Genomic DNA, 24,658 nt, shown 5'->3' on the forward strand with positions numbered 1-24,658 from the left:
TGGCATTCTTGCTGCGCTCGGGAGGCTCTGCTAGCTCCGCTCTTCGTCTCTGGAGGAGAGACCGAGCTCAAGAGGAACGCCCTTAGAGGAGTATCTAAGAAATGGATGAGGAACTGAGTGTCGTAAGGGGGCTGCCCCAATGCGGCCGTCCCCGCCCCTGAGCACCGTGCTACTGCCGCCTCGGTAGCTGTCATGGCTGTCGTGCCACGTGACCCAGCTCGCGCAGGCCTGGTTTCCCGTCGCTCTAGTTCGGTAGTCCCGACTCCCACCCCTTTTCGTTTTAGGACTCGGATATTGCCTTTCTTCCCTCAGAAGGGCTACTGTGCAGACTCCGAGAGATCCGGTAAGTTTGTCATGAGGATGGATGTTGCCAGTGCTATCCCTACCCCTGTTGTCTCCACGGAGTCCCAACCTATAGGATCACCTCCTTTTACACCATCTCTACAGACTCCCGGATTGTGGTCCCCAAAGTATCCTTGAAACAAATGAGAAAAAATCCGTACTGGTCCCGCTAATCAATGCTATAAACATCTAGGTTTGCCGAATCCTGTTGTCCGCGTTTCCACTAACACGGGGATCTTACAAGCTAAATGGGGGGTTGCCTAATCGCCTTCTGCTTGCCTCTTTCGGGTAGATAGTATCGGCTTTCCACAAAAATGTCTGCTCAGGCAGGGCACGCTAGGGTGTGCGCCTGCGCAACTCGTACGTTAAGGCGGAAGGGGCACCGGAGGAAGAGGCTGGGTGGTAAACAGGAAGTGGAGGTTCCGAGCCTCGGGGGCGGCACTGAGGTAGGTTCCTCGGGAGACCCAGGGTCTCCTGAGTGGGTGGACCCGTATCAGTAATCGGATTCCTCGGGAAGAGGCGGGTTAGGTGGCAGCCTCGATCCGACTGTTGTGCTGGTGGCTGTAGAGGCTCCGTCACACCTGCAGGTGGGTGTGTCGTCCTTCCACCCACCCTCGGAAAGGTCGAACACTGGAGTCGGATCTCTGACCCCGAGGGATCCGACGGGGCGGAGAGCACGGTACCCACCCCTGCGTTGCTGAGGTTGAGATTTTCAGAACTTCAGACATCCTCATCCAGGACATGAGAGGTCGCCTTCAAAGAGTACTTGTAGAAAATTTGTTGTCACAATCAAGAGTATTGTGTGCCATTATCACTAGAAGGCTTGGTTTTATGTGCGCAGAGATGGTGTATTAGTTTACTTAGGTGATAAAGGAAGTTTATATGGATATTGTTTAGAAGGTTATATGTTTTTGAAGAACCTTAAACGTTTTGAGTCGTAAATGAACTTGCTCAATTTTTCGTTGAATACGCAATGCATTTTCTCTTTCTTAAGTACCTGGTGCTCTCCAAAACCGGTTTCGCTTTGAATAAATATGGTAAGGGAGATGTTTAAAGTAGGTATTTTGGAGTTTCCGTCCTGGTCAGCGGTAACAACCGGGTGCATGAGGACGTGGATTTGATCCCTGGCCTCGCTGAGTGGGTCAAAGATCCAGCGTTGCCATGAGTTGTAGTGTAGGTCACAGCCCTGGATCTGCTGTTGCTGTGGCTGTGGTGTAGGCCGGCAGCTACAGCTCCTATTGGAACCCTAGCCTGGAAACTTCCATATGCCACAGCTGCAGCCCTAAAAAAAGACATAAATAAATAAATGAATAAAGTAGGTATTTTTTACACCGTGCAGCCTTTTCCCAGTAAGAAAAGTCAATGAACGACATTGTATAATGCCTTCAGATTTCTAGGCTCTTACTTGCTGGAATCCACTCGCCATGTTTAAATCTTCAGTTAGACTGTCCTGTATTATCTTCTTTGTCTACCCAAAGACTTTAAACAAGTGACATACTCCTTTCTTTTTTTTTTGAACTAAAAGGTGTGGGATTCAATTTTTTAAGTTGGCATTTCACTAAGGTAGTTTTCCAGATATTTTGGTGTTTGGAAGAGACATTATTGACCGAGCATTATGTGCTTGTTTTTGTCATTAAACTCTTATTAGCCGTTCTGTGGAAAGCATATTTATTATAGCACACATGCTACAACTTGGCATCTGCAGTGTCTTGTAGAAAATACAGTTAATTTTAAACCCATTTCTTTCAGGTAACCTTAGCAGTCTAAATAAAGGGCACCATTTGAACCTGTTTTGGAATTATATTCTCTGGTCCTGTGTTCTTATTTGCAGCTGTCCAGCCACAGTCTAGTACTGTGCTACTCAGAGCTGTAGTTTAGGGACCAGCAGCATCACCAGCTCAGGTCCTACCCTAGACTGTTGAATCAGAGGCTGCATTTTAACAAGAACCCCTACCCCCTACCGTGGTGATTTTTATGTACGTTAAGGTTTAATCATCACTGCTTTAGTATATTTAACATTGCAGTTACTCTGAGCACATTTCCAAATGCTGGGGTTTTTTTTTTTTTTAATCTAAACATAGGCTGCTATAAATAGGCAACTAAAACCAGACTGACTTAGAGCAATGAAGTATTTTATTTATGTATATGTCTCATATATACTTATATTAAAATGTGTATATTCTGTAGTAACTTTAAACTTTTATCTTTAAAAGTATTGTTTTAGGAGTTCCCGTTGTGGCACAATGGAAATGAATCTGACTGGGAACCATGAGGTTGTGGGTTCGATCCCTGGCCTCGCTCAGTGCGTTAAGGATCTCGTGTTGCCGCAAGCTGTGGTGTAGGTTGCAGACGCAGCTTGGATCTGGTGTTGCTGTGGCTGTGGTGTAGGCCAGTGGCTACAGCTCTGATTAGACCCCTAGCCTGGGAACCTCCATATGCTGTAGGTGCAGCCCTAAAAAGTAAAAAAATAAATAAGTAAATAAAAATTAAAAAAAATAAAAGTATTGTTTTAGTATCATTATAGCAAAGGTGTTTTAATTTTTATACATTTCTTTTTTGTCCGTAGGCAAAAGCATCTGGAGAAAATGACACATTGGTTTCATAGGAACCCATTAAAAGCCACAGCTCCTGTCTCTTTTAACTACTATGGCGTCATCACTGGCCCTGCTGCTTCAAAAATTTGCAGGTAGGTTTTAGTCAGCCTCCACAGGCGTAGATTGAGCCATCTTTGGAGACAGGGTTCTTTTTTAGGGCCATGCACAGTGCACGAGTGTGGAGCACACTGTCCTTCACCTTAGATTCTTTGTAAACTTATAAACAACTTGAGATGTTAAGGAGTACATTATCTAAACTGGGTCTTCAATTTTAGATCACTAAGTGAGTCCCAGAGAGGCTAAAACAATCCCGGTTAAAGAGTCAGGGTATTGATTACAGCCGAACAAGAGGCTGCGCAAAGCGTCACGTGTGGATGTTGTTTGTCAGCCAGGTAGTGTGTAAATGGAGCTCTGAGCAGGCAGAGATCCCTGTGCCCTGAAAGAGCCTTCGGAGTGTTCAGGAGAAGAAAGGATTTGAGCTGGAGTTGAAATAAAGGTATGGCTTAGACCAGAGGTCGGCAGACTGTATTCTGCTGATGGGCCCACTCCTTGCTTTTATAAATAAAGTTTAGTAGTGCCCGGCCCGCCTTCTTTACCTATTGTCTAGCACTGCCTTTCCTCTAGACAGTAGGGTTAAGTAGTCCCAAGGGAGACCTCATGACCCACAAGGCCTGAAATATTTATTTTCGGGCCCTTTACAGAAAACGCTTGCAGGAGTTCCCATCGTGACGCAGTGGTTAACGAATCCGACTAGGAACCATGAGGTTGCGGGTTCAGTCCCTGCCCTTGCTCAGTGGGTTAACGATCCGGCGTCGCCGTGAGCTGTGGTGTAGGTTGCAGACTCAGCTCGGATCCGCGTTGCTGTGGCTCTGGCGTAGGCCGGTGGCTACAGCTCCGATTCGACCCCTAGCCTGGGAACCTCCATATGCCACAGGAGCGGCCCAAAGAAATAGCAAAAAGACAAAAAAAAAAAAAAAAAAAGAAAAAAGAAAACACTTGCAGATCGCTGACTTAGAAGGCAGAGGAGAAGATCATTTCTGTTAGAAATGTAATATTCTGCTAAGATATTTGAAGTGTTGGTATTATCTCACTCAGCGAAGCATTTGGAGCATGTGCTTTGTCCTCGGCACTTGGCTGAGTCCTGGGTACGCAGTCCCTCCTCTCGGTGTTGACGATTTACGTGTAGTCTGTCTTCAGTCGTTGACACACACGGTTGTCCTCAGTCATTCACTGTGCGATGTGCTTTCTGGATCCATCACCAAGCAGGTTGCCTGCTGAAGTTAGATGGGGACCTGGAGCAGGATCAGGTGGGAGCTGCTGATCCAGATCTAGGCTTAGATGCAGCGTTGTACTCCCAGATGAGACCACGGAAGAGCGGGGTGGGGGAGCCAAAGGCTGCACGGGTTTGGAGGTGGGCATGAGAGGGGGACATGGAAGGAAGTACAGAAGCAACCTTTAGAGATGAGAGGAGAATCTGGAAAATGTAGTGTTATTGGAGTCAAGGGAGGAAAGAATGTTGAGAAAGAAACAGTATCTGTAGCCCATTTTGCTACAGGGAAGCACAGGAGACTGGAGCCGAGGGGACAGGTTAAAATGACTAGTGGCCACGGGCTTTTGCATGTTTCATGTATGTTGTGTTATTGAGTGGAATTTTAAAATAATGGTTTTCTACTTACTAAAGTATATTTTGCATAATGTCCCATTTAAAAATTTTAAGGAGATGCTCAAATTATGCGCAGACATTGTTTCCTCTTGTTGTGAACTGGTCAGAGTAACTTACTCATTCTTAATTCCTCCCCACATCTTAAATGCTTGTGTTAGTTTGACTTTCTTAAACTTGCTGTATATTTTATCACATAATTGTATTCATGAGTTGCCCCTTTAATTGGACAGCGTTTATTTTTGTACTGCTTGTAAAACTTTCTGCCAGTGTTAGTCCTAGTTAAGTTCATTCCTGTACGCTTGGTAATGTCTTCAAGGAGTGTGTGTGTGCGTGGGTGTGTTTAAGCGTTTGCAGTAGAAGCTTTCAAGCCCCTTTTACCTAGAGTCAGTGTCATACAGCTTCCCTGCCTTGACTCTCTTTCCATCTCACGAAAGTGACTTGAGATCATCCAGAGCACGACTGCTTGAACTGTTCACCGATTTGAGCTGTAATCCAGAAATGATGAAGAGTGCAGCGGATTCATATTTTTCACTTTTACAAGGTTAGTTATTTCACTGAACTTAGTTTAGTCTTTAAAAATGAGAGATGCAGAAGTTCCCACTGGGTTCTCAGACTTTGGAAATGTGAAGAGCTCAGTCTCCTAGCCTGTATTCTGTGGGATGCTTGAGTTTCAAAACTGTGGGACGATAAGGCTGGTGTGTGGTTTTTCTCATAACATTTTGGAAATTAAATGTGTGCATATTTCACCTGTTACCTTGGGAGAAGGGGAGAGAGGGCCTGGGCGTCTCATTCAGGCACCTGGAAAAGTCGTTAGCTGAAGAATGTTCTCGACAGAACACAGTGTTTCCTGTAAAACTGAAATGCACTCTATCTTTTCATAGGTTTCATTAACTCATTGGATGAGTCCACCCAAGAAAGCAAATTACGATATATTCAAAATTTCAAGTGGACCGATACCTTACAGGGGCAGGTGCCCAGGTAAGCATCACCAGCAGGACTGGATCAAAGCCCTTTTGGTGACAGTTTAGCAGTGGTTAACTCATAACCTCTGTCTTGAAGGAATAAAATATAGGTCTGATCAGCACTTTCCTTTATCAGGAAATTAATGAAAAACTTGTGACCTAAACTCCTAACACAGACTACTTAGTAAAAACATGTTTCTCTTGGACCAGATCTATTTTTGAGACAACAAATGTAAATGTTAACAAGAATTGTGAGGAGCCTTGACTTTTAATCATATACAAAAACTGATTTGGGATTCAGAACACAAACCTGGCCTTTGGCTTGCACTTCCGTTCAAGCGGCACAGAATTTTGATGTTCCACTACTTTTCTGATGGATGGTCAGGTGTCTTTGAAAAGTCTCCTCCTTCCCTTCTCCCCAGTTCCACCACAGCTCCTTACTCTTGACTCAACAGCATCCTTTTGGCAACACCAGATCTTAAACCCAGTGAGTGAGGCCAGGGATCGAACCTGCATCTTCACGAACGCTATGTCAGATTCTTAACCTGCTGAGCCACATTGGAAACTCTTGGTTCTGCTCTTTTTATTTTTTAATATTTTATTGGAGTAATCTAGAAAATTTGAGAACTGTTACATCTTTGATATTTATATATAAATGTAATTTTTGTGGGTAATTCTAAAAAACGATGGTTAGATGCCACAAAGTAGGTGGCAATGCCTTAACCGTATGCGTGTTGTTAGGCCCGAGGGCCTCTTCCATCCTTGTCAAGGGGAGTGCTAACCTTCTCTCCTTTCATACAACACAGTTCTGCTCTTTTTAAAAAACGTCCCCTCAGGACTTTCTCATCACTTGAGACTAGAAGATCTAATTATAACACTGGCCTACACCAGAGCCACAGCAACACCAGATCTGAGCCGCATCTGCAACCTACACCACAGCTCACAGCAACGAGGGATCCTTAACCCACTGAGCAAGGCCAGGGATCGAACCTGCAACCTCATGGTTCCTAGTCGGATTTGTTAAGCACTGAGCCACAACGGGAACTCCCCTTGAGAATATTATCTGTAGAATTCATAAATTGGGCAGGAAGTTGGGGACTGTGGGTCCTTTCCAAGCTGTAATATTCTGGGATACCCAGGCTCTCCAAGTGAGTCCTCATTTTCTGTTTTTCCTTATGCGCCTTTTGTCCTTCACCGAAAGTTAAGGAATATTTTCCTAAAAACTTTTTTTTTAAAAGAATCAAACCTCAGAGCTCCCTCAGTGGTACACTGGGTTAAGGACCTGGTGTTGCTGTGAGCAGTGGTGTAGGTCTAAGGCACAGCTTGTGTCTGGCATTGGCTCTGAGCCGTAGCCTGGGAACTTCCCAGGTGCAGCTGCAGGTGGAGCTCTAAAAGGAAAAGAAAAGAGCAGGTTGGGTCACTGCTGTCAGAACCGTCTCTACCATCTTGGGTTTTTTTTTTTTTTTCTCTTTCAGGGCTGCACCCAAGACATTTGGAGGTTCCCAGGCTAGGGGTCAAATCAGAGCTACGGCTGTCGGCCTGTACCACAGCCACAGCAATGCCAGATCTGAGCCCTGTCTTCCGACCTACACCACAGTTCACAGCAACACTGGATCCTTAACCCACTGAGCGAGGCCAGGGATTGAACCTGCAACCTCATGGTTACCAGTTGGATTAGTTTCCACTGAGCCTCCATGGGAACTTCTATCTTGTGCTTCAGCAGCATCCTTTCCTTCATCGGGGATATCCTCCTGCTTCCCTTCGAGCCATCTTTCAAGGCAGAATTCAAATTCTGTAAATGCCATTAAGCCTTCTTTAATCATTCTAGACTGAAGTGGTCTCTCGTCTGAAATCTAGGTGATATAAGAATCACCTCGGAGTTCCCGTCGTGGCTCAGTGGTTAACGAATCCGACTAGGAACCATGAGGTTGCGGGTTCGATCCCTGGCCTTGCTCAGTGGGTTAACGATCTGGCGTTGCCGTGAGCTGTGGTGTAGGTTGCAGACACGGCTCGGATCCCGCGTTGCTGTGGCTCTGGCGTAGGCCGGCAGCTACAGCTCCAATTCAACCCCTAGCCCGGGAACCTCCATATGCCACGGGAGTGGCCCAAGAAATGGCAAAAACGACAAAAAAAAAAAAAAAAAATCACCTGCTTCAGAATCAACTGTATATTGTTAGAAATGCAGATTTTGGGTGCTTCCCAGACTCTCTGACTTTGTGGGGAAGGTTCCAGAAATCTGTATTTTTAAAACTGTTAAATGTACATAACTTTGGGAACTACTACTTTGGTGTCTGCTATCCTGGACCATTATGTTTAGTCATTCATTGTTAGTTGTGTGGGTGTGTGGGCGTGAGCATGCGTGTGTTGTCCTATCTCCCCACCCTGTGAAACACAAGAACTCTTTCTTTTTTCTTCATTTTTTTCAATTAGCTTTTAGCTCTTTATGATTTTGAGTAAAGCGTGTATACAGTAGGCTTCACAGACCGATGTCTCCGTATGTAACGTGTTGATGATCGTGTTTCTAATTCTAGTGCTCAGCAGGACGCTGTGTTTGAATTGATTTCCATGGGCTTCAATGTAGCTCTGTGGTATACCAAGTATGCTTCCAGACTGGCTGGAAAAGAAAAGTAAGTCAGAGGTGGAGGGGTATATGCCTGTTTCACTCATATGCATTTTTCACATACATGGAGCTTCCCTATTTATCAGCGGTTCTGCTGAAAAGTCCCACTTCTGAAAAGTGTAAGGTTGCCTCATTAATGTTAGTATTTAAAGTATCGGGATTATGGAGCCCACTGTTAAAAGGGAAAACATTTCTAGTAATCTTGTCAGGAGGATGGTTAAAACCCCAGACCTAGAAAAGGGAATATTAAGGAATAATTGACCACATAAAAGTACCATAAACAGGAGTCCTCTTGTGGCTGAGCCTGTTAAGAATCCAGCATTGTCACTGTAGCAGCTTGGGTCCCTGCTGTGATACAGGTTCAATCCCTGACCCGGGAACTTTCATATGCCGCAGGTGCAGCCAAAAAAAAAAGTACCGTAAACAGAGTTAAAAAACAAATGACAGGATTGGTCAAAAAAATTTCAGTGTGTATGACAAATTGTTCTTATAATGTATAAAACATTACAGATCAACAGGAAAAAGACCAACACATCAATTCGGTACAAGCAAAGGATGTAAAGAGGCAATTCACAGAAAGACACAAAAGCCTATTAGTATGTGAAAGATGTTCAGAGGATTAAAGAGTGGTGAAATAAAATGAGATACAGTTTTTATGATGGTAAAAGAGGGTATTGGCCATACGGATTGGCACCTTCCAACTGTGGTGCACCCGAACTGGGGATAACATGCCGCCTTCGAGAAAGGAAGCGGAACTGTTTGTGCTGATGTGAGGTTCTCGCTAGAGTAATTGAGGTGATTGAAACAAGCTGCGTGGTGCCTTGTGTACGTGCGTGTTTCTTTAAGTAAGTGCAGCCATCAGCGTATGTTATTTTCTACTTGTTTATGCACAGAAGATCTGGAAGGAGAACCAAGACGCTCCTAGACAGGAGCTCTCTTTTTCATTTGTATTGTCTTCCCTTTGGATGTTTTTCATATACATTTGTTACTTAAGTGTCAAATTAGATTTTTTTTTTTTTTTTCGTCTTTTTGCCTTTTCTAGGGCCGCACCTGCGGCATATGGAGGTTCCCAGGCTAGGGGTCGAATTGGAGCTGCAGGTGCCTCCCTACACCACAGCTCATGGCAACGCTGGATCTTTAACCCACTGAGCAAGGCCAGGGATCGAACCCACAACCTCATGGTTCCTAGTCGGATTTGTTAACCACTGCACCACGACGGGAACTCCTAGATTAGTTTTTTTTAAAAAGGAAGAAAATGTGAAAAACCCAAATGACTAATTTTTGTCGTTTTATGATAATGTATTAATTACAGCTTTAATACCAGAAAAGGAATTCGTCCTATAAATGATGTCACCACTTTTTTTTTTTAGCATAACAGAGGACGAAGCAAAAGAAGTCCATCGGAGCTTAAAAATTGCAGCTGGGATTTTTAAACATTTAAAGGTAAAAGAATAAATATATATTCTTAAAGCTGTAATTCTTGAATCATTTGTGTTTGTTTTTTTGCAGGGCGGGCGAGGGAATTATTTCATTACATAAAAAGAGCTAGTGTGTGGTTTCCTTATGTTCAGTGCCTTGTTGATGAGGGCAGCCGATTACAGATGATTCAGTGTCTCCACTTTAGAAAAGTCGTCAGTGAATTTTACAATTAGACGATTCTAGTAGTACGTTGCTGCTTACTGTTGTGTCTCTTCTGAAAAGATAGGGAAAAAAACAAAGCAAACAAAATGGATGGTCCTGAGTATTTCTCCTTGCTGTCTGCGGCGGTTTCCAGGAGCAGTCATGCTTCTGCAGAACCAAATTTTCTGAGTATATTCATCATTATTTCGGTGAAAGTGCTAGTGGGGCAGTCAGTACACATTAAATCACATCAAATTGCCTGGAGGTGTGATGGGAATGAAGGGAAAGACTGAGGTATTTTCCAACCAGAATTACCCCCATCTCATTCGAATTAAACCATCGTTTACTGGAGGCTCCCAGAGGCCAGCGTTGCATTTTCTCCTGATAAAGTAAGTGGTACAGTGATGAAAACGCTGTGGTCCTGAGTTAGCTGCAGAGCGGTAGTCTTCCGTGAATCTCTTGTTATTAACGTGAGTGAACAGTTCTGGCTGTCATGCAACAGGGAACTCTGGGTTTCATTTCAGGTAAACCTTTTCTAAGATGAGACTGTGACTTGCATATCTGAGCAGTTTGTTATGACCCAAATTTTGCTTATGAATTCGCTTTTACAAAAGCTTATCCAAAGCTTTAAACGTGTTAGGGTACAGGTGCTTTTATTCTCCGTAAGCTTAATATTGCTCCTTTTTACACAATTTTTGTTTGTACTCTAAATTTCTGCTACATCCCCAAATTGAATGTCTCGTAACTTTCATTGTTTTTAATCTCTTGAGTTAAAGTTTGGCTTTTTGCGTTTGTTTTGTTTTCCTCAGGAAAGTCACATCGCAAAGCTCATCACACCTGCAGAAAAGGGGCGGGATCTGGAGGCTCGCCTCCTGGAAGCGTATATCATCCAGTGTCAGGCCGAAGCTCAAGAAGGTAGCCTAAATATCCTAAGATTTCTCTTCTTTTGAAAAACGTTTTGGCGTTTATTCTTCCTTGGAGATCCGAATTAGCTGGAATTGAGTTTCAAGATTTGAGAAATTTACAGCGAGAGATGATTTTTACCTGGACGTTTGCCTTGTTTTCCATTAGCAGGAAGAGGCCTCACCGATCAGTGACTCTCTTTAGGAGGGTTTTGATTTTGTGCCGTTTCTGGCAGCCGCCAATGAAGTCCGTAACTCCTCTTTTCCCCCTCTGCCTCGCTCATTTCTTTTTCTCTTCCACTGTTGGGCTTACCTTGAGATTGTCACCTTTCCGTGGCAGGAAACAAATGCTGATGTGTGAAAACAATGAAGAAACTTTGCAGGCCTTTGTTTTTCTCTGTTTCAAACTCCAGTGGCCTGCGAGTATCTGTTTCCTCTTGCGTCTTGCCGGTTTGTGATCATGACGCTCTGTGATGAGCACTGGGCTAGTGATGTATTTCAGGAAGTGGTGTCAGACCCAGCAAGGTCGATGTTTTCTGTTTGTTTATGTTTGCATTTTCTGTAGCTTCCTTTTCACATTAAAACTTTATAACTATTAAAATCTCAAATAGGTGTCAGACTGTCTTTTGCCATTAAAGTCAAACTCGGCACATGCAATGAACTTACTCATAGATCCTCTTCGTTGTGTTTTGGTTGTAGTAACCATTGCTCGAGCAATTGAGCTGAAGCACGCACCTGGCCTGATTGCTGCCCTGGCTTATGAAACAGCCAATTTCTATCAAAAAGCTGGTAAGCTTATGATTCTGTTCTATTTTTAGTCTTTGGATTTTTGCATTAAGCTCTTGGCTTAGTAGGGAACAAGCAAAAGGAAAAGATTCTCAGATTGTTTCATCATTTGCAAAGGTGGAATAATATCTGCATTATTTTATTAATTTTGTTTAAAAGAAAAGAATTAGAGCTGTTCGCACTTCATATGCCCCCTAATTTCTAATGAAAAGGACCATCCATCCTCTTTAACTAGTTAGAGCTAATACTTAAACAGCTGTTTTTCTTTTGAATTCTTGTTGGTCTTTATAACAACCTTATAGTTACTATCCCTATTTAGGCAGGACACTAAAATCCAGATAATTAACATAACCTGTAACTTGTAGCAGGTGGGAGCCTGGGACCAGAACTTGGGTTTTCCATTAACCTGTTACTCCTTTCAGTCGCTTGTCTAGGAGACACGCATGTACTGCTCTTTATGGGGTGGTGCCTCTTTTAAATGTGGGCATACCAAGATCAGAAGAACAGATTTGTCGCCTAGGGAAAAAGACAGCCATGTCACCACATTACTATAGCTGAAGAAAGGTGTCGTTACAGCAGTGGAGTAAGAGCCCAAAGGACTGGTGTGCTGGAGAAAGCTTTCTAGAGGCAGAGCTGGGTTAGCCTTATTTTGAAGTAGAAATAGGAATGCTAAGCTCTGCTGAGATGCTTTAGCATATGGAAAGAGTAGGACTTTCTGTGGGATGTGCAGAGATGAGAAAGAACTTGGCACATTCTGGGACCTTTAGACTGATGCTCTGAGCTGAAACAGGATGAGTGACAGGCGAAAAGGTTGGGAAAGGTTGAAAGTTCCTTACAAACCAAAGGAAAATTGGTTCGTAAGCCCTTCGAAGAAGTTTGGCCTTTATTCGGTAGATATTTAGGACCCCTTAAAGGATCCATAAGGTACAGAAGTTCCCGTTGTGGCTCAGCGGTAACGGACCCAACTACTATTCATAAGGTTGTGGGTTCCATCCCTGGCCTCACTCAGTGGGTTGAGGATCCAGCGTTGCTGTGAGCTGTGGTGTAGGTCACAGATGCAGCTCAGATCCCACATTGCTGTGGCTGTGGTATAGACTGGTACATGCAGCTCCGATTCTACCCCTAGGCCAGGAACCTCTGAATGCTGCAGGTGCAGCCCTAAAAAAAAAAGTGTGTGTGTGTGTATAAATCTAACCTGATTGGATTCTAATTTTTAAGAAGTCATCATTGCAAGATGAGAAATGGGCTTGCTGGAGAAGGAGTTGTAGGCTGACTCTGCTTGGCCCATAATCATTTCTTCCTAAGAACCAGAAGAAATGATGAGAGCTTTGCCAAAGACAGCAAAGTAGGACATGGAGAGGAAGAGAGAGATTTGAGAGATGTTTGGCGGGGTGTGTGAGCACGTGTGTTTTGCCCAGACTCTGGTGACAGGGTGAGTGAGGTTGGGAGACGGTTGTAAAAATTCTGACTTGGGTGACTTGTCTTTGCATGTTGCTATTTCATAGACATTTTTGAAAAGAGATGCTATAATGGTATAATTCCTATTTACCTTGAGATTTTTGGTCATAACCTATTTTTACTATCATCTCAAAGTTAAACTACATTAACCATCCAGTCAAAGAGGTGCCATGGTGTTTAACCAGTCCTGTTACGTAGTTAAGATAGAATTATGGGGAAATAAGTCACTTTAAATAAAGCACGGTTTTTTAAAAGTGTGTAAATGCTTGAGTTTTATGCTTGAATGGCCTTCTGCTTTTAGCATCTGAACACACGAACTGAAAGTCTTCTAGCGAATCAGGGTGAAATTATATTTTGCTTTTTAAAATGTAACTTTAGATCATACTTTATCCAGTTTGGAGCCTGCATACTCTGCTAAATGGAGAAAATACCTTCACCTGAAAATGTGTTTCTACACAGCCTACGTAAGTATGTTTAGCCCAGAAACAGTGTCCTGTACTGTCCCTCCGGCCCCTTAAGTGCAAGTCCTGTCATCTCGCCAGACTCTTCATTAGCCGTGAATAAATGGCCACTGGAACCTTCTGCAGACTTAGTGAGGATGCTCTCGTTTCATCCTGTTCTTGGAGGACAGTTACTGACTCTGATCTTAAGGCTTCCGGCACAGTCCGTCACCTGAGTTGGTGAGGAACCGTTCATGCGATTTCTTAAACCTTATAGACTGTTTCAAACACACTTGCCGAAGCCTGGGTGCAGTCTTGCACTGATGTAGACATTTAAAGTTTGAACGTTCTTTATGATTCCAGACTGACGAGATTTTTTCCTTAAAACCTGCTGGGGCCTTAACCTCACGGTCCTCCCACTCCATTAGCACAGTAGTTTCCCCCCCTTGTCTGCTCTGCCCTAATTTCACACATGGTTTCAGCAGATACTTCCTGCTCTCGGTCCGTGGTTGGAAGGCTAGTTTGGCCCCAGACTCAACATAATTCCACTTTTTATACCAGCAGAGAAAGCTTCTCAAGTAGAGAGACGTAGGGGCTGCGTGGATGCTCCAGACAGTGGACAGAGGCACTTCTTTGTCTGGTGCATACAGAAAACAACATTAGTAGAAGCGTCGCTGGGGAGAGAATGAATAAAAATGTGTTTCTCTTATCAGGCGTATTGTTATCACGGTCAGACTTTGTTGGCTAGTGATAAATGTGGTGAAGCAATCAGGTCTCTCCAGGAAGCAGAGAAATGTAAGTATTCCTGCCAGAACAATAACTCCCCCTTTAAAAACTAACCTTTTATCATAAAGGGGAGTCGGCAGTTAAAGGAGATTGTGGCTGAGTTCATGAAAGGGAATGAGAATCGGTGAAGTAGTTAAAGAAAACATGCTTCAAAAACCCAGAACTGGGAGTTCCCGTCGTGGCGCAGTGGTTAATGAATCCCACTTAGGAACCATGAGGTTGCGGGATCGATCCCTGGCCTAGCTCAGTGGGTTAAGGATCCGGTGTTGCTGTGAGCTATGGTCGCAGACGCGGCTCAGATCCTGTGTTGCTGTGGCTCTGGCATAGGCCAGCAACAGCTCCAATTAGACCCCTAGCCAGGGAACCTCCATATGCCCCGGGAGCGGCCCTAGAAAAGGCAAAAAGCCAAAAACAAAAACAAACCCGAAAAAACACAGAACTTGTAAAAAAAAAAAAAAAAAAAAAAAAACCTAGCTCCCCTTACACTGGTGTTGGTATTGCTCTTCGGCTAGTGACGGAGCATCTTTGATTTATGGGCTTTTTGAGTATAAACAACCAGTAATTAACCCGAACCTGCATCGCTTTCACATGCAGTTTATGCGAAGGCAGAAGCATTATGCAAAGAGTATGGAGAGACGAAAGGACCCGGACCAACAGTCAAACCTTCAGGACACTTGTTCTTTAGGAAGCTTGGAACTCTTGTGAAGAACACCCTCGAAAAATGTCAGCGAGAAAATGGATTTATGTGAGTGCCGCTCAGTACCATTTTAGGGACGGTGACAGTGGTATTGTGTGTACAGTCGGCTCTCTGTGTTCTGGAGGTTCACCTCTGCAGTTGAACCAACCGCAGAAGGAAAGTATTGGGTGGGGGTGGGGGGGGCAGGGTGTGAAGAATTCAGCAAAGTCCCAAAAAGCCAAGCCTCTGTGTGCCACAGGCCAGCAACTGTTGACCTGGCGTTTACATTGTCTGCGGTGTTATAATCAACCCGGAGCTGCCCTCATGCTTCCTGGAGGATGCTCACAGGTCGGTGCAGGCACTGCTTCACACCACACGAGAGACTTGTGCACCTGGGGATTTTGGTATCTGCCAGGGATCCCGGAACCAATCCCCAGAGATACCAAAGACCGTATCGACTGTACAAATACAGACTGTAGGAGTTCCCGTCGTGGCGCAGCGGTTAACGAATCCGACTAGGAACCATGAGGTCGCGGGTTCGGTCCCTGCCCTTGCTCAGTGGGTTAACGACGATCCGGCGTTGCCGTGAGCTGTGGTGTAGGTTGCAGACGCGGCTCGGATCCCGCGTTGCTGTGGCTCTGGCGTAGGCCGGTGGCTACAGCTCCGATTCAACCCCTAGCCTGGGAACCTCCATATGCCGAGGAAGTGGCCCAAGAGATAACAACAACAAAAAGACAAAAAAAAGAAAAAAAAAAAAAAAACAAATACAGACTGTAGAATACGGCTGTATTTTAATGTTTAAGTATTAATATTGTTTTAATAATATCCTAGTCTCTATTCCCATGCAGTCTACATCAAGCCGCATCGAAGTTGAGTGTTAATTTTCCCTTTAAATCGGTGGTAGGATTCACCTGTGTTGGACCTGACTTTTATTCCACTTCTGATGACGCTGTATAAAAGCAGCTTTTAAAGTGCAGACCTGAATGGCCGCAGCCACTTAGACTGTCCTCATTGTTTCTCCCCGTTGTTTCCCTGCTGTGCACTCTCCGTGGGCCACGAATATGTCCTCTGGGCATATTCATCTCACTCTGGTTTCAGCCGCATATAAAGCGGGGGAATGAATTTTCAGTCCATCCTGTCTTGTCCCGTCAAGGAGTTTTGCATTAAGTCAGCCTTGTTCAAACTGCAGATCAGCACCTGTGGAGGGCAGGCCCCTGCTTTTGTCTCTTTGCATCAGTTTCCTCTTTGAGAGAGTTCCCATTGCAGCACAGCAGAAACGAATCCGACTCTTACCCATGAGGATGCAGGTTCGATCCCTGGCCTCGCTCAGCAGGTTAAGGATCCTGCATTGCCTAGAGCTGTGGTGTAGGTCGCCGATGCAGTTTGAATCCCAAGTTTCTATGGCTGTGGTGTAGGCCGGCAGCTGCAGCTCTGATTAGACCCCTCTCCTGGGAACTTCTATATGCCACAGATGTGGCCCTATAAAGCAAAATAAATAAATAAAAATTAAATAAAATTAAAAGAAATAAAGATAAATTTCCTCTTTGTGTCCTGCACCTGCTCCGACCGGGCTCTTTCCCTTCCCTGGACGTGCCGCACTGAATTTCCAGCACTTCAGTTGGAAAGCACCTGACCCCAAGTCCGGGTGGACTGGCCCTCTTTCGTGTCCTCACAGCACCGTTTCCTCCCTCAGAGCTTCAGGGTTTCTTGACTCTCATCACCTGCTCACCCGTAAGCCGCTGGCCACAAGGACTAATTCTCCCTTCCTCGTCCTTAGTTGTCATTGTCTTGTGCAGGGTCTTGGACATAAACAGACACTCGTAGGGAATGAATGAGTGAACTGTGTACATTGCTTTTTGCAGTTACTTTCAGAAAGTTCCAACAGAAGCCCCACAACTGGAACTCAAAGCTAATTATGGTCTCGTCGAGCCTGTACCTTTTGAATTTCCTCCTCTGAGCTCGCACTGGACCCCAGAGGCGATGGCCGCGTTTGACCTCACCCAGAGGCCCAAGGATGACAGGGTATGTATGAGACTGGGTTTCTCCGCTCATTCACAGAGGCTTAAAACAAGGACTCAGGCTTCACAGTGTGATACTGTCCTCTGTTTCAGCACTTGTCTAAATGTTAAGTAACTAATTACAGTGCGTGGTATCACACCTGAAGTAGAGGACGGAGTTTCCACTGGGGGGCACTGGGATCCATGGCATCTCTGCAGCACTGGGACACGGGTTCACTTCCTGGCTCGGTGAGCTAAGGATCTGGCATAGGTTGCAGCTGCGCCTTGAATATGACCCCTGGCCCGGGAACCACATACTGGGGGCAGCCAGAAAAAGGGGGGAAAAATCTGCTGCAGAGCCTCCCAGAGATGAGAGCTCTAGACCTCAATTTCCTGGGATTTTTTACGTGATTGACTGACGTTGTCTACAACCCATTATCTTGCCTTTTTACAATGTGTGGGCACCTCCTTTAAGAAGAGGGTGGGAAGATGGTTCTAAAAAGGCCGTAGCTCATGCCCGTGCTATTGCCGGGACATCACTGCTTTTGATTCGCATGGTGCATGGTGTTGGAAGATTTGAAACTCTTTCAGCATCCGTGAAATCATCCAGGGTGAAATCAGACGAGTTCGGTTCATTTAGATCTAAGCACATCTTAGTGCTAAAATCACGTGGCAGAGTAAGTGGAAACTTTGGGGTTTGGCCATCAGCCCACCAGGCTTTGGAAAAAAGGCATGGGAGTTATTCTGTAGCCAGAGCTACTTAGCTCCTTCGAACTTTTTTTTAAAATATGATTTCCTACCCGTCCTTAAATCATTATTCCTTAAAATAACTAGTTTTGTATCCCATTGAGCCTCTCAAAGAATGCCCTAAGAGGTAGCCTGTTGCTGTCACGAGTTACTTTCAGACTTAAGGCTCCACGTGCGCAGATTCCTGGCTCAGCCTCTCCCTCCTCGGAAAGAGGGCTGTTCGCGTGATTTGTGTCCACCCGCCCAGCTTTTCCTCTTCACGGCAGTGTCGCCTTCTGCGTGTGTCGGTAGTGGAATTGGTGTGTCTTTTGGGAACAGTTTCTTAGTCGTGGTGTGGTGGGAGTTCATGTAGCATCTTTACATTAGCCTGACATGGAGAAGATCTCCTGTTGTTCAGACCGTGGTTTATGGACTGGCGCTGTATTTTCTTCCCTAGGGCAAACCCAAGCCGGAAGAAGTGGTGAAGCCGGTGAAAGAACCAGATATCAAACCTCAGAGGGACACTGGATGTTCCGTCTCCTAAGATGTGGTGACGTGGCAGCGCTTTGACTTCCCCTGTGGCAGATGAGATCGGCCGCAGACCTTCAGTTCGTATTCCTAAAATGATTTCTCTGAAGCCTGTAGGTTTAATGTAGTCATTCAGAGGGAATCTGCCTTCAGTTTATTCTTGATTTGTCATGCAGTGGAGATGTTTCATGCTTTGCTTTGAGACTCCTTCCTAAGTAGGACAACGTGGAGAGATTTTTCTTGTGCGGTAAAGGGCAGACTTGGGGGTTGGGTGTTTCTCTCTCGAACGCCGGGTAGTAGTTAGTTTCAGGTTAGTACGTTATAGACCAGAATCATGTGATTTCAGATGTGTTTTTCTATCTTCACAAAAAAGGTTTATTTTCCTTCCTCTCCTTTGATAGCAGAAAAATGACGGGTCAGTTTTTAACAGAGACGGTCTTCTCCCCTCCATTATTTGAATTGCAACACAGACTCGTTCTGTTTTGAGCCACTTATTTTTTCTGGTGGGAAAAAAAAAAAATCACTTCCATTAAATATCAGAAAATCTTCATACCAAATCCCTTACACATTAGAAGCTGTAATTTACTCAAAAATCAGTGTTTATAGCTATTTTGAGACCATTTAAGAACTTATTCCTCTGCTGGTGGTTCTGCACTTCATTTCCGTCTCAATAAACAAACCTACAATATTTTGTAAAGTATCTTTTCTAATGAATTTTTTTACCTGGGGACAGCATTCTGTCAGAGCTCTTGGTGTTCTGTATGTGAGAAGACAGAAGAAAGCGTTTTTGCAGAAGTCAGTCAGATACTGGCATGACGGAAAGAGCTCTAAACCTAAACAAGATAGGTTGTCCTGAATTACACCACTAACACGCCACTTCTCGAAGTCAGAGTAGAAAACTTTGTTGCCTGACTGCAGTGTACCTGGTTTTTATGTGGTTTTCTAATACACTGTGAGAATTGTACTGCTTTAGGCCAAAGGCCGTAGCAAGAACCTAGAGAGCAAACAGGTAGCGTGTTCCTTAAGCCGAGCTTGTGACATTTGGAATAGGTTAGTGCATACACAAACCTGGGAAATAGGAGCTACATAATCCTAGAACAAAAATCACACCTGTAGGTTTATCTTCCTTTGATGACTCTCCTGGGACCTTGGCTCATTTTTCGGTTATAAGCGACAGATTGGCTCCCTTCACAGAAATGATGGTGTAGGCTGAGCACTTACTCCGTGCCAGGCGCTGGGCTGAGCACGTACGTAGATAAACCTGTGAATCCACACCGCAGTCTTGTGAGAAAGAAGTAAAATCTGCATAAAGTATTGAGATAGGAATAAACATTTCATTATGAAGAATAGATTGTATCTATCTGAATCAATATTGTATTCAAATAAATGATTCCTTAAATCATAGTTTATACTCTTGGGGAAGAAACTACATAGAATCATTAAGGGTTTTTCCTTTTTAAATATGTGGAAATGCTAATTACTCCTTGCTGTATAGCATTAAATATCTGAAGCTGCTGTTTCTAGAAAAAGTGGAGTAATAACAGACATTTGCTTTTATTTTGCTGTCTATGGAACAGTACTTTAAATTTCACTGTATGTTCTGTGCCACTTACTGACAAAACTTTATAAACAGTTGATGCCAGCGTCGTCCTCCTGGCTCATGGGGTCCGTTCATTTGAGGGGCAAGTGCTTAACAGCCTCGTCATTAAGTTTTCACATGGCCGTTTTTGTGGGTCATACTACACACGTGGAATGAAAACGTGGGATGTGCTCAGTGCTTCTGTAAAAAGCAATGAAGACGGCGACTATATTGAATCAGTAATTGGCCGCGTTGACATAAGCAGATAATAAATCTGTTGACTCCGTGAAGATAAATAACACGTAGTGACCAGACTCTCCTGTATAGATGATATTCCTGAAATGATGTTGGAAGTTTGGGAAAGTTAACAAATGGAAAGAAACTGCATGAATGTTACGGAGGTGACCTGCTTGTGTGACCTGTTGCATATACTTAACTTAAACCGGATAATGACAGCAAACATTCTGCCAAAAGTGTCGTTTGTATAATGAATTACCTTTTTATTTATGAAAATAAAAGTAATTTTACTTACAGTTTCATCGGGCTTTTTGTTTGTCAAGTACTCTTTTTATATTTATTAAGCCAGAAACAGTTAATACCATATACACTCATAATTCCTCACAGTTGTATTTTAAAACGGCAGATGCGTTTGCTGTTTTCTGCTACACGAGTTCACTACGTCCTCAGCACGCCTTGACCTCTTTCGTTTCCATCTGTGCTTATCGGCATGTCTCACCTTTTCATCTCGAGGCAGAGTTTCGGTCCACCTGCGTGTGTCTTGTTGGTAGTGTTATCCAGCGTGGTGCAGTCCTGTGTCCAGTGGTCAAGCAAGGCGGCCGAGCTTACCGTGATCCCTGTGCAACACTCTGCAGAAAACTTGGTACTTGGAAACTTGAGGTAGCATCTTCAGTGCTGTATAAATGTACTCAAAGTCATAATCACCTTTAGAAAAGACATTTTTATCTTAATGTGCATAAAAATAAATTTGTGTCATTTGGTTCACTACAGTTTTGTGACGAAAGTCTTTGATATTTGAATAATTTGCTTAGAATGTACATTTTTATTTTTTAAAATGTTTTAGTAGTACATGAAAGGGCTTAAAGTAGTGGATCTGGAGGAGGACCCAGCAGTGTGAGTTACAGAACAGAAAGCCGTATTGGTTGTACTTAATCCAAAGCCAGAGCCATCACTTAGGCACTCAGTGTGATGCCTGCCGTGCTCTTAAGGTGGGTGTGAGCGCAGAGCTCAGATACTCCCTGGAGAAAATGGTAAACCACCCAGGGCCTTCATGGATTGTCTAGAACTGCTCAAGTCGTTTGACTCAAGCTGTTGATCTCAGCTTTCTGGGGCTGGCTGGGCAGGGCCAAGGTGGCTGAATGCCCAGGCCTGTCTCCTCTGGAATTTCAAGCAATGAATTTCGTCGATGATCTGCTATGATGTAGAAAGAAGCTGAGAAACATCCCAATAGGACAGGCGTGGCAGTGATGTCGCCATTACCATGGTGACCAGGTGCACGTCCCCAGTCTGACAATGAAAATACAGAAAGCTGCTGCCAGGGCAGGTTCCGTCAGCACTTCTCCACTTCTCAGGGGGAGCAGTGGTTTGTGTTTTCATATTTTATATTTTTCCTTAGCTCCTCACGGTACCTGCCTGTCCCCACTGTGGTGAGGGGGCAAGGGGCAACAGGTGAGCTGCCTGTGCAGGGCCTTTGGCTGCCTGGCCTGCTCTCGCCAGAGGCCTGGCCTGCACCTCAGGAAGAGGGAAAGGGTTCCAGGTTTAAGCTGATTGTTTGAAAACTTTGTTTTTTTGTTTGTTTGTTTGTTTGTTTTCAAGTTTGTTTTTTTTTTTTTTTTTTTTTTTTTTTTTTGCTTTTTAGGGCTGCATCTGTGGCATACGGAGGTTCCCAGGCTAGGGGTTGAATCAGAGCTGCAGCAGCCACAGCAACATCAGATCCTTAACCCACTGAGCGATCCAACCTACATCCTCATGGATACTAATTGAGTTTGTTACTGCTGAGCCACAGTGGGAACTCCTAAAAACTTTGGATTATTGATAAGTGAAAGAACTCTAGGAGTTTGAGGTATTATACCTTACTGAAGTTACACCGAGATGAAGAACTAGTGTGTTATTTTGTTGACACAACCGACAATGCTTTGGTTTCAGGGAAGGGGGTAATTAAAATGAAACGAATGAGTGTGAAAATGTAATGGAAGAAGTATTCAAAGGTAGCCATGCTAACATCAGCAAATAGCTGCATTTACAAGGCTCATCTCTCCTTATTTTTCCAAGCTATTGTGTATACCTCCCCCCCCATTAAAGTGCATGAGACGTGGGATTCATTTATTGCACAAATGCTGTGTTCCAGTTGGGTCGGGTGTTGGAGGGCAGCAGATAAAGCTGGGGGCACGCAGGTAACCCCTGCCCCCGTGGCTGGAGCATGGGGCGAGAGGGAGGGGAAGCGGGGGACAAACAAGGTAAGAGAAAGACGGATTGTGTTCAGTGCTGACAAGAGCTAAGGAGATGAAAGAACAGGATGAGCTAATAAGAGGGTGACTGGTGGTCGTGATCGTGGGGGTGGGGGGGGTGGTCGTGGTGGGGAAGGGAACCGGCCGGTGCCTTGAAAGACAAGGGCCCCACGCCAACCTTTGCGTCAAAGCCCTGGAGGGGGCGAAGGAGGGAGATTTGGGGGAGGAAGGGCTTGTCCAGACAGCAGCCGGCACGTGGCTACCGTGGGGAGAGCCTGCTGGCTGGGGAGCGAGGGGCCAGCCCAGATGGCCAGACCCACCCCCTCTGAGGCCCTGTGAGGACTTTGGCTTTTACTCTGGGTGACCTGGAGAGTTTCAAGTTCTGGGAATGACACGATTTGGTTTAGGATTAGCAGGCTGGCGTTAAGACTCGGGAAACATCCCAGAGAGTTTCCTGATGGGTTGGAAGTGAGGAGTGAGGAAAGGAGAAGCGAGGACATCTCCGGCGGTGGTTTTGGTCTGGGGATCTGGAAGAATGGAGCTGCCACTTACTGAAGGGAGAAGATGGCCAGAGTTGGGAGTGAGTGGGGGTGTGGGCAGGGGGAGTTTCAGGAGAAGGGGGGCCTGGAAATATAAGCAAAAGAGTTAGACGTGATGTGGGAGTTCCCATTCTGGCTCAGTGGAAACGAATCTGACTAGTACCCATGACGCTGCAGGTTCGATCCCCGGCCTTGCTCAGTGGGTGAAGGATCCGGTGTTGCCGTGAGCTGTAGTGTAGGTCGCAGACATGGCTCAGATCCCATGTTGCTGTGGCCGTGGTGTAGACCAGCAGCTGCAGCTCCAATTAGACCCCTAGCCTGGGAGCCTCCATATGCCGCAGGTAGAGCCCTAAAAAACAGACAAAAAAGAGTCGGATGTGTTAGGACTCTGAGATGTCAAGTGGTCAGTAGATCTATGGATCTGAGACCCAGGGAGATAAAACTGTTGGGTGTAAATGTGTCCGTAGATAATATTGAATCAAAAAGGACCAAATGAGGAGCAGATAGAAAAACAGGAGACTCCAATAGCTGAGCCCTGGGGTACAACAGAATTGAAGGGTCAGGGAGGTTATGGGTGTGTGGGTGTGTTTTAGTGCTGTTGGAGTAGCGGTGATTTGCCACACGCTGTGAGCTTCCAGTGTACAGCCACACAAATCAGCCGTACACATTCATACATACCTGCTCTTCTTCAGAGTCTTTTCCCGTCTAGGTTATTGCAGCATATAGAGCAGAGTTCCCTGCGCTTTGCGGCAGGTTCTTGTTCGTTATCTATTCCGTGTGTGTGTGTGTGTGTGTGTGTGTGTGTGTGTGTAATGTATGTGACATATATATTTACACAGTCCATGTGTGTATGTCAAATCCCAAGCCCCCAGATTTTCCCTTTACCTCACGTTTCCCTTTTGGCAACCAAGTTTGACTTCGAGATGTGTGAGTCTCATAGGTGTGTTAACTGTATCATTTACATACCTGCAAACAATCCTTGATGAGCTAGATTTGGAGTTAAAAAAACTTGAGCTTCTCAAGAATGAAACTGAGGCAAACAGCATGTCGTCGGGAAAATTTGGCCCTCTGAAATATCACTCACGAAGCACCCAGATCTGTGGACTTGGTGTGAAGTTGGCAGTGCTCCCAAGATTTTGGTAAATATTAAGTAGATTCCACCTTGTTTGGCGTTGAACCCCCTCGACACGACAGACACTGATTATAAAGATGAATTTTGCATCGCGCATCCTGAAACGGCCACTAGGTGGCAGAAAAGCATTCGCTAAATTGACTATGAAATTGCAGGCGCGCTCACTCTCGCTCTCTCCTCTCCCTCTCTCTGCTCCTTTTGAACCCTCTGAAGTTAAAGATGAATATGTCTATTTAGTGCACAATACTATTTTGAAAGATGTGAGCCACTATTTTCGTCAGAGAGCCGGCAGAGGCGATGTCAGGACACCTGTCTATAATGCAACCCCGGGGAGCCCGGCGTGTGGGGAATGGGCACTTCTTTGGGTTTAGAAATACCTGAATTAAGAGGTGGTCTAGCGAGGAGTAAATTGACTATAATGAGACTGTTAGGCCTTATTCTTAAACTTTTGATGTCAACGCTTTTCAGCTTGGAGCAAGATGAGGAGGGCTCAGAATGCAGAAAGCAAAAAACCCTCTTGGACAAAGTAAAGCCGCCTTGGCCGGAGCTTGCTGTTGGGGTTCTCTGCAGCCACCACATCACTAAAGCACAAGCCTGTTCAATTGAGAAGGTTTATTTCCTCCTGCTCTCCTTGGGGTGCTGGCGCCCACACTGGCCTGCACCTTGCAGCCACTGGGTCAACCTCAAAAATAACGAGGCCCGTTTCCCATGCCTAGACAGCGTAGGCTGCAGGTGCGTCCTGGCCTTGGAATTGTGTTAAAAGGACTCCCAGCCAATCCTGCCTGGCACAGGACAAGTCTGAGGGCCCCTCGGTTGCTTTAACGCTGGGTGTGTCCGTAACCG

At 44.9% G+C, this 24,658-nt stretch overlaps 2 protein-coding genes and 1 non-coding gene across 18 annotated transcripts in view; 2 read left to right on the forward strand and 1 right to left on the reverse strand.

Annotated features, from left to right (window-relative positions):
• DISP1 (dispatched RND transporter family member 1) overlaps positions 1-24,658 on the forward strand; it is a 1,033,384-nt gene that overhangs the window by 789,134 nt on the left and 219,592 nt on the right. The gene's annotated exons all lie outside the window — the stretch shown is intronic.
• Positions 261-20,212, forward strand: BROX (BRO1 domain and CAAX motif containing). Of its 16 annotated transcripts, none has more exons than XR_014817363.1 (13): positions 261-343; positions 2,909-3,028; positions 5,034-5,140; positions 5,481-5,577; positions 8,093-8,188; positions 9,552-9,624; positions 10,611-10,716; positions 11,403-11,492; positions 13,326-13,975; positions 14,011-14,182; positions 14,768-14,918; positions 16,712-16,871; positions 18,030-20,212. XR_014817363.1 is itself a non-coding variant. In XM_013980031.3 (13 exons), the coding sequence occupies exons 2-13, from the start codon at positions 2,928-2,930 to the stop codon at positions 18,114-18,116; spliced, it is 1,236 nt and encodes a 411-aa protein (XP_013835485.2). In that variant the 5' UTR covers positions 261-343; positions 2,909-2,927; the 3' UTR covers positions 18,117-20,212. The 16 variants fall into 16 exon arrangements, 6 of the variants coding, with proteins under 6 accessions (XP_013835485.2, XP_084835312.1, XP_005667986.3 ...); XR_014817369.1 differs by having other exon boundaries at positions 13,342-13,975; XR_014817366.1 differs by having other exon boundaries at positions 13,342-13,411; positions 14,101-14,182.
• LOC146398804 (U6atac minor spliceosomal RNA) lies at positions 6,240-6,365 on the reverse strand. The gene has a single exon (XR_014818770.1). It is a non-coding gene; the product is annotated as a U6atac minor spliceosomal RNA (small nuclear RNA).

Source organism: Sus scrofa, chromosome 10 (genome assembly GCF_054392235.1).
Source record: "Sus scrofa isolate SSC_HxYL_T2T_F1_AM1 chromosome 10, Sscrofa_HxYL_maternal_Yorkshire_Landrace_v2.0, whole genome shotgun sequence".
Lineage (NCBI taxonomy): Eukaryota > Metazoa > Chordata > Mammalia > Artiodactyla > Suidae > Sus > Sus scrofa.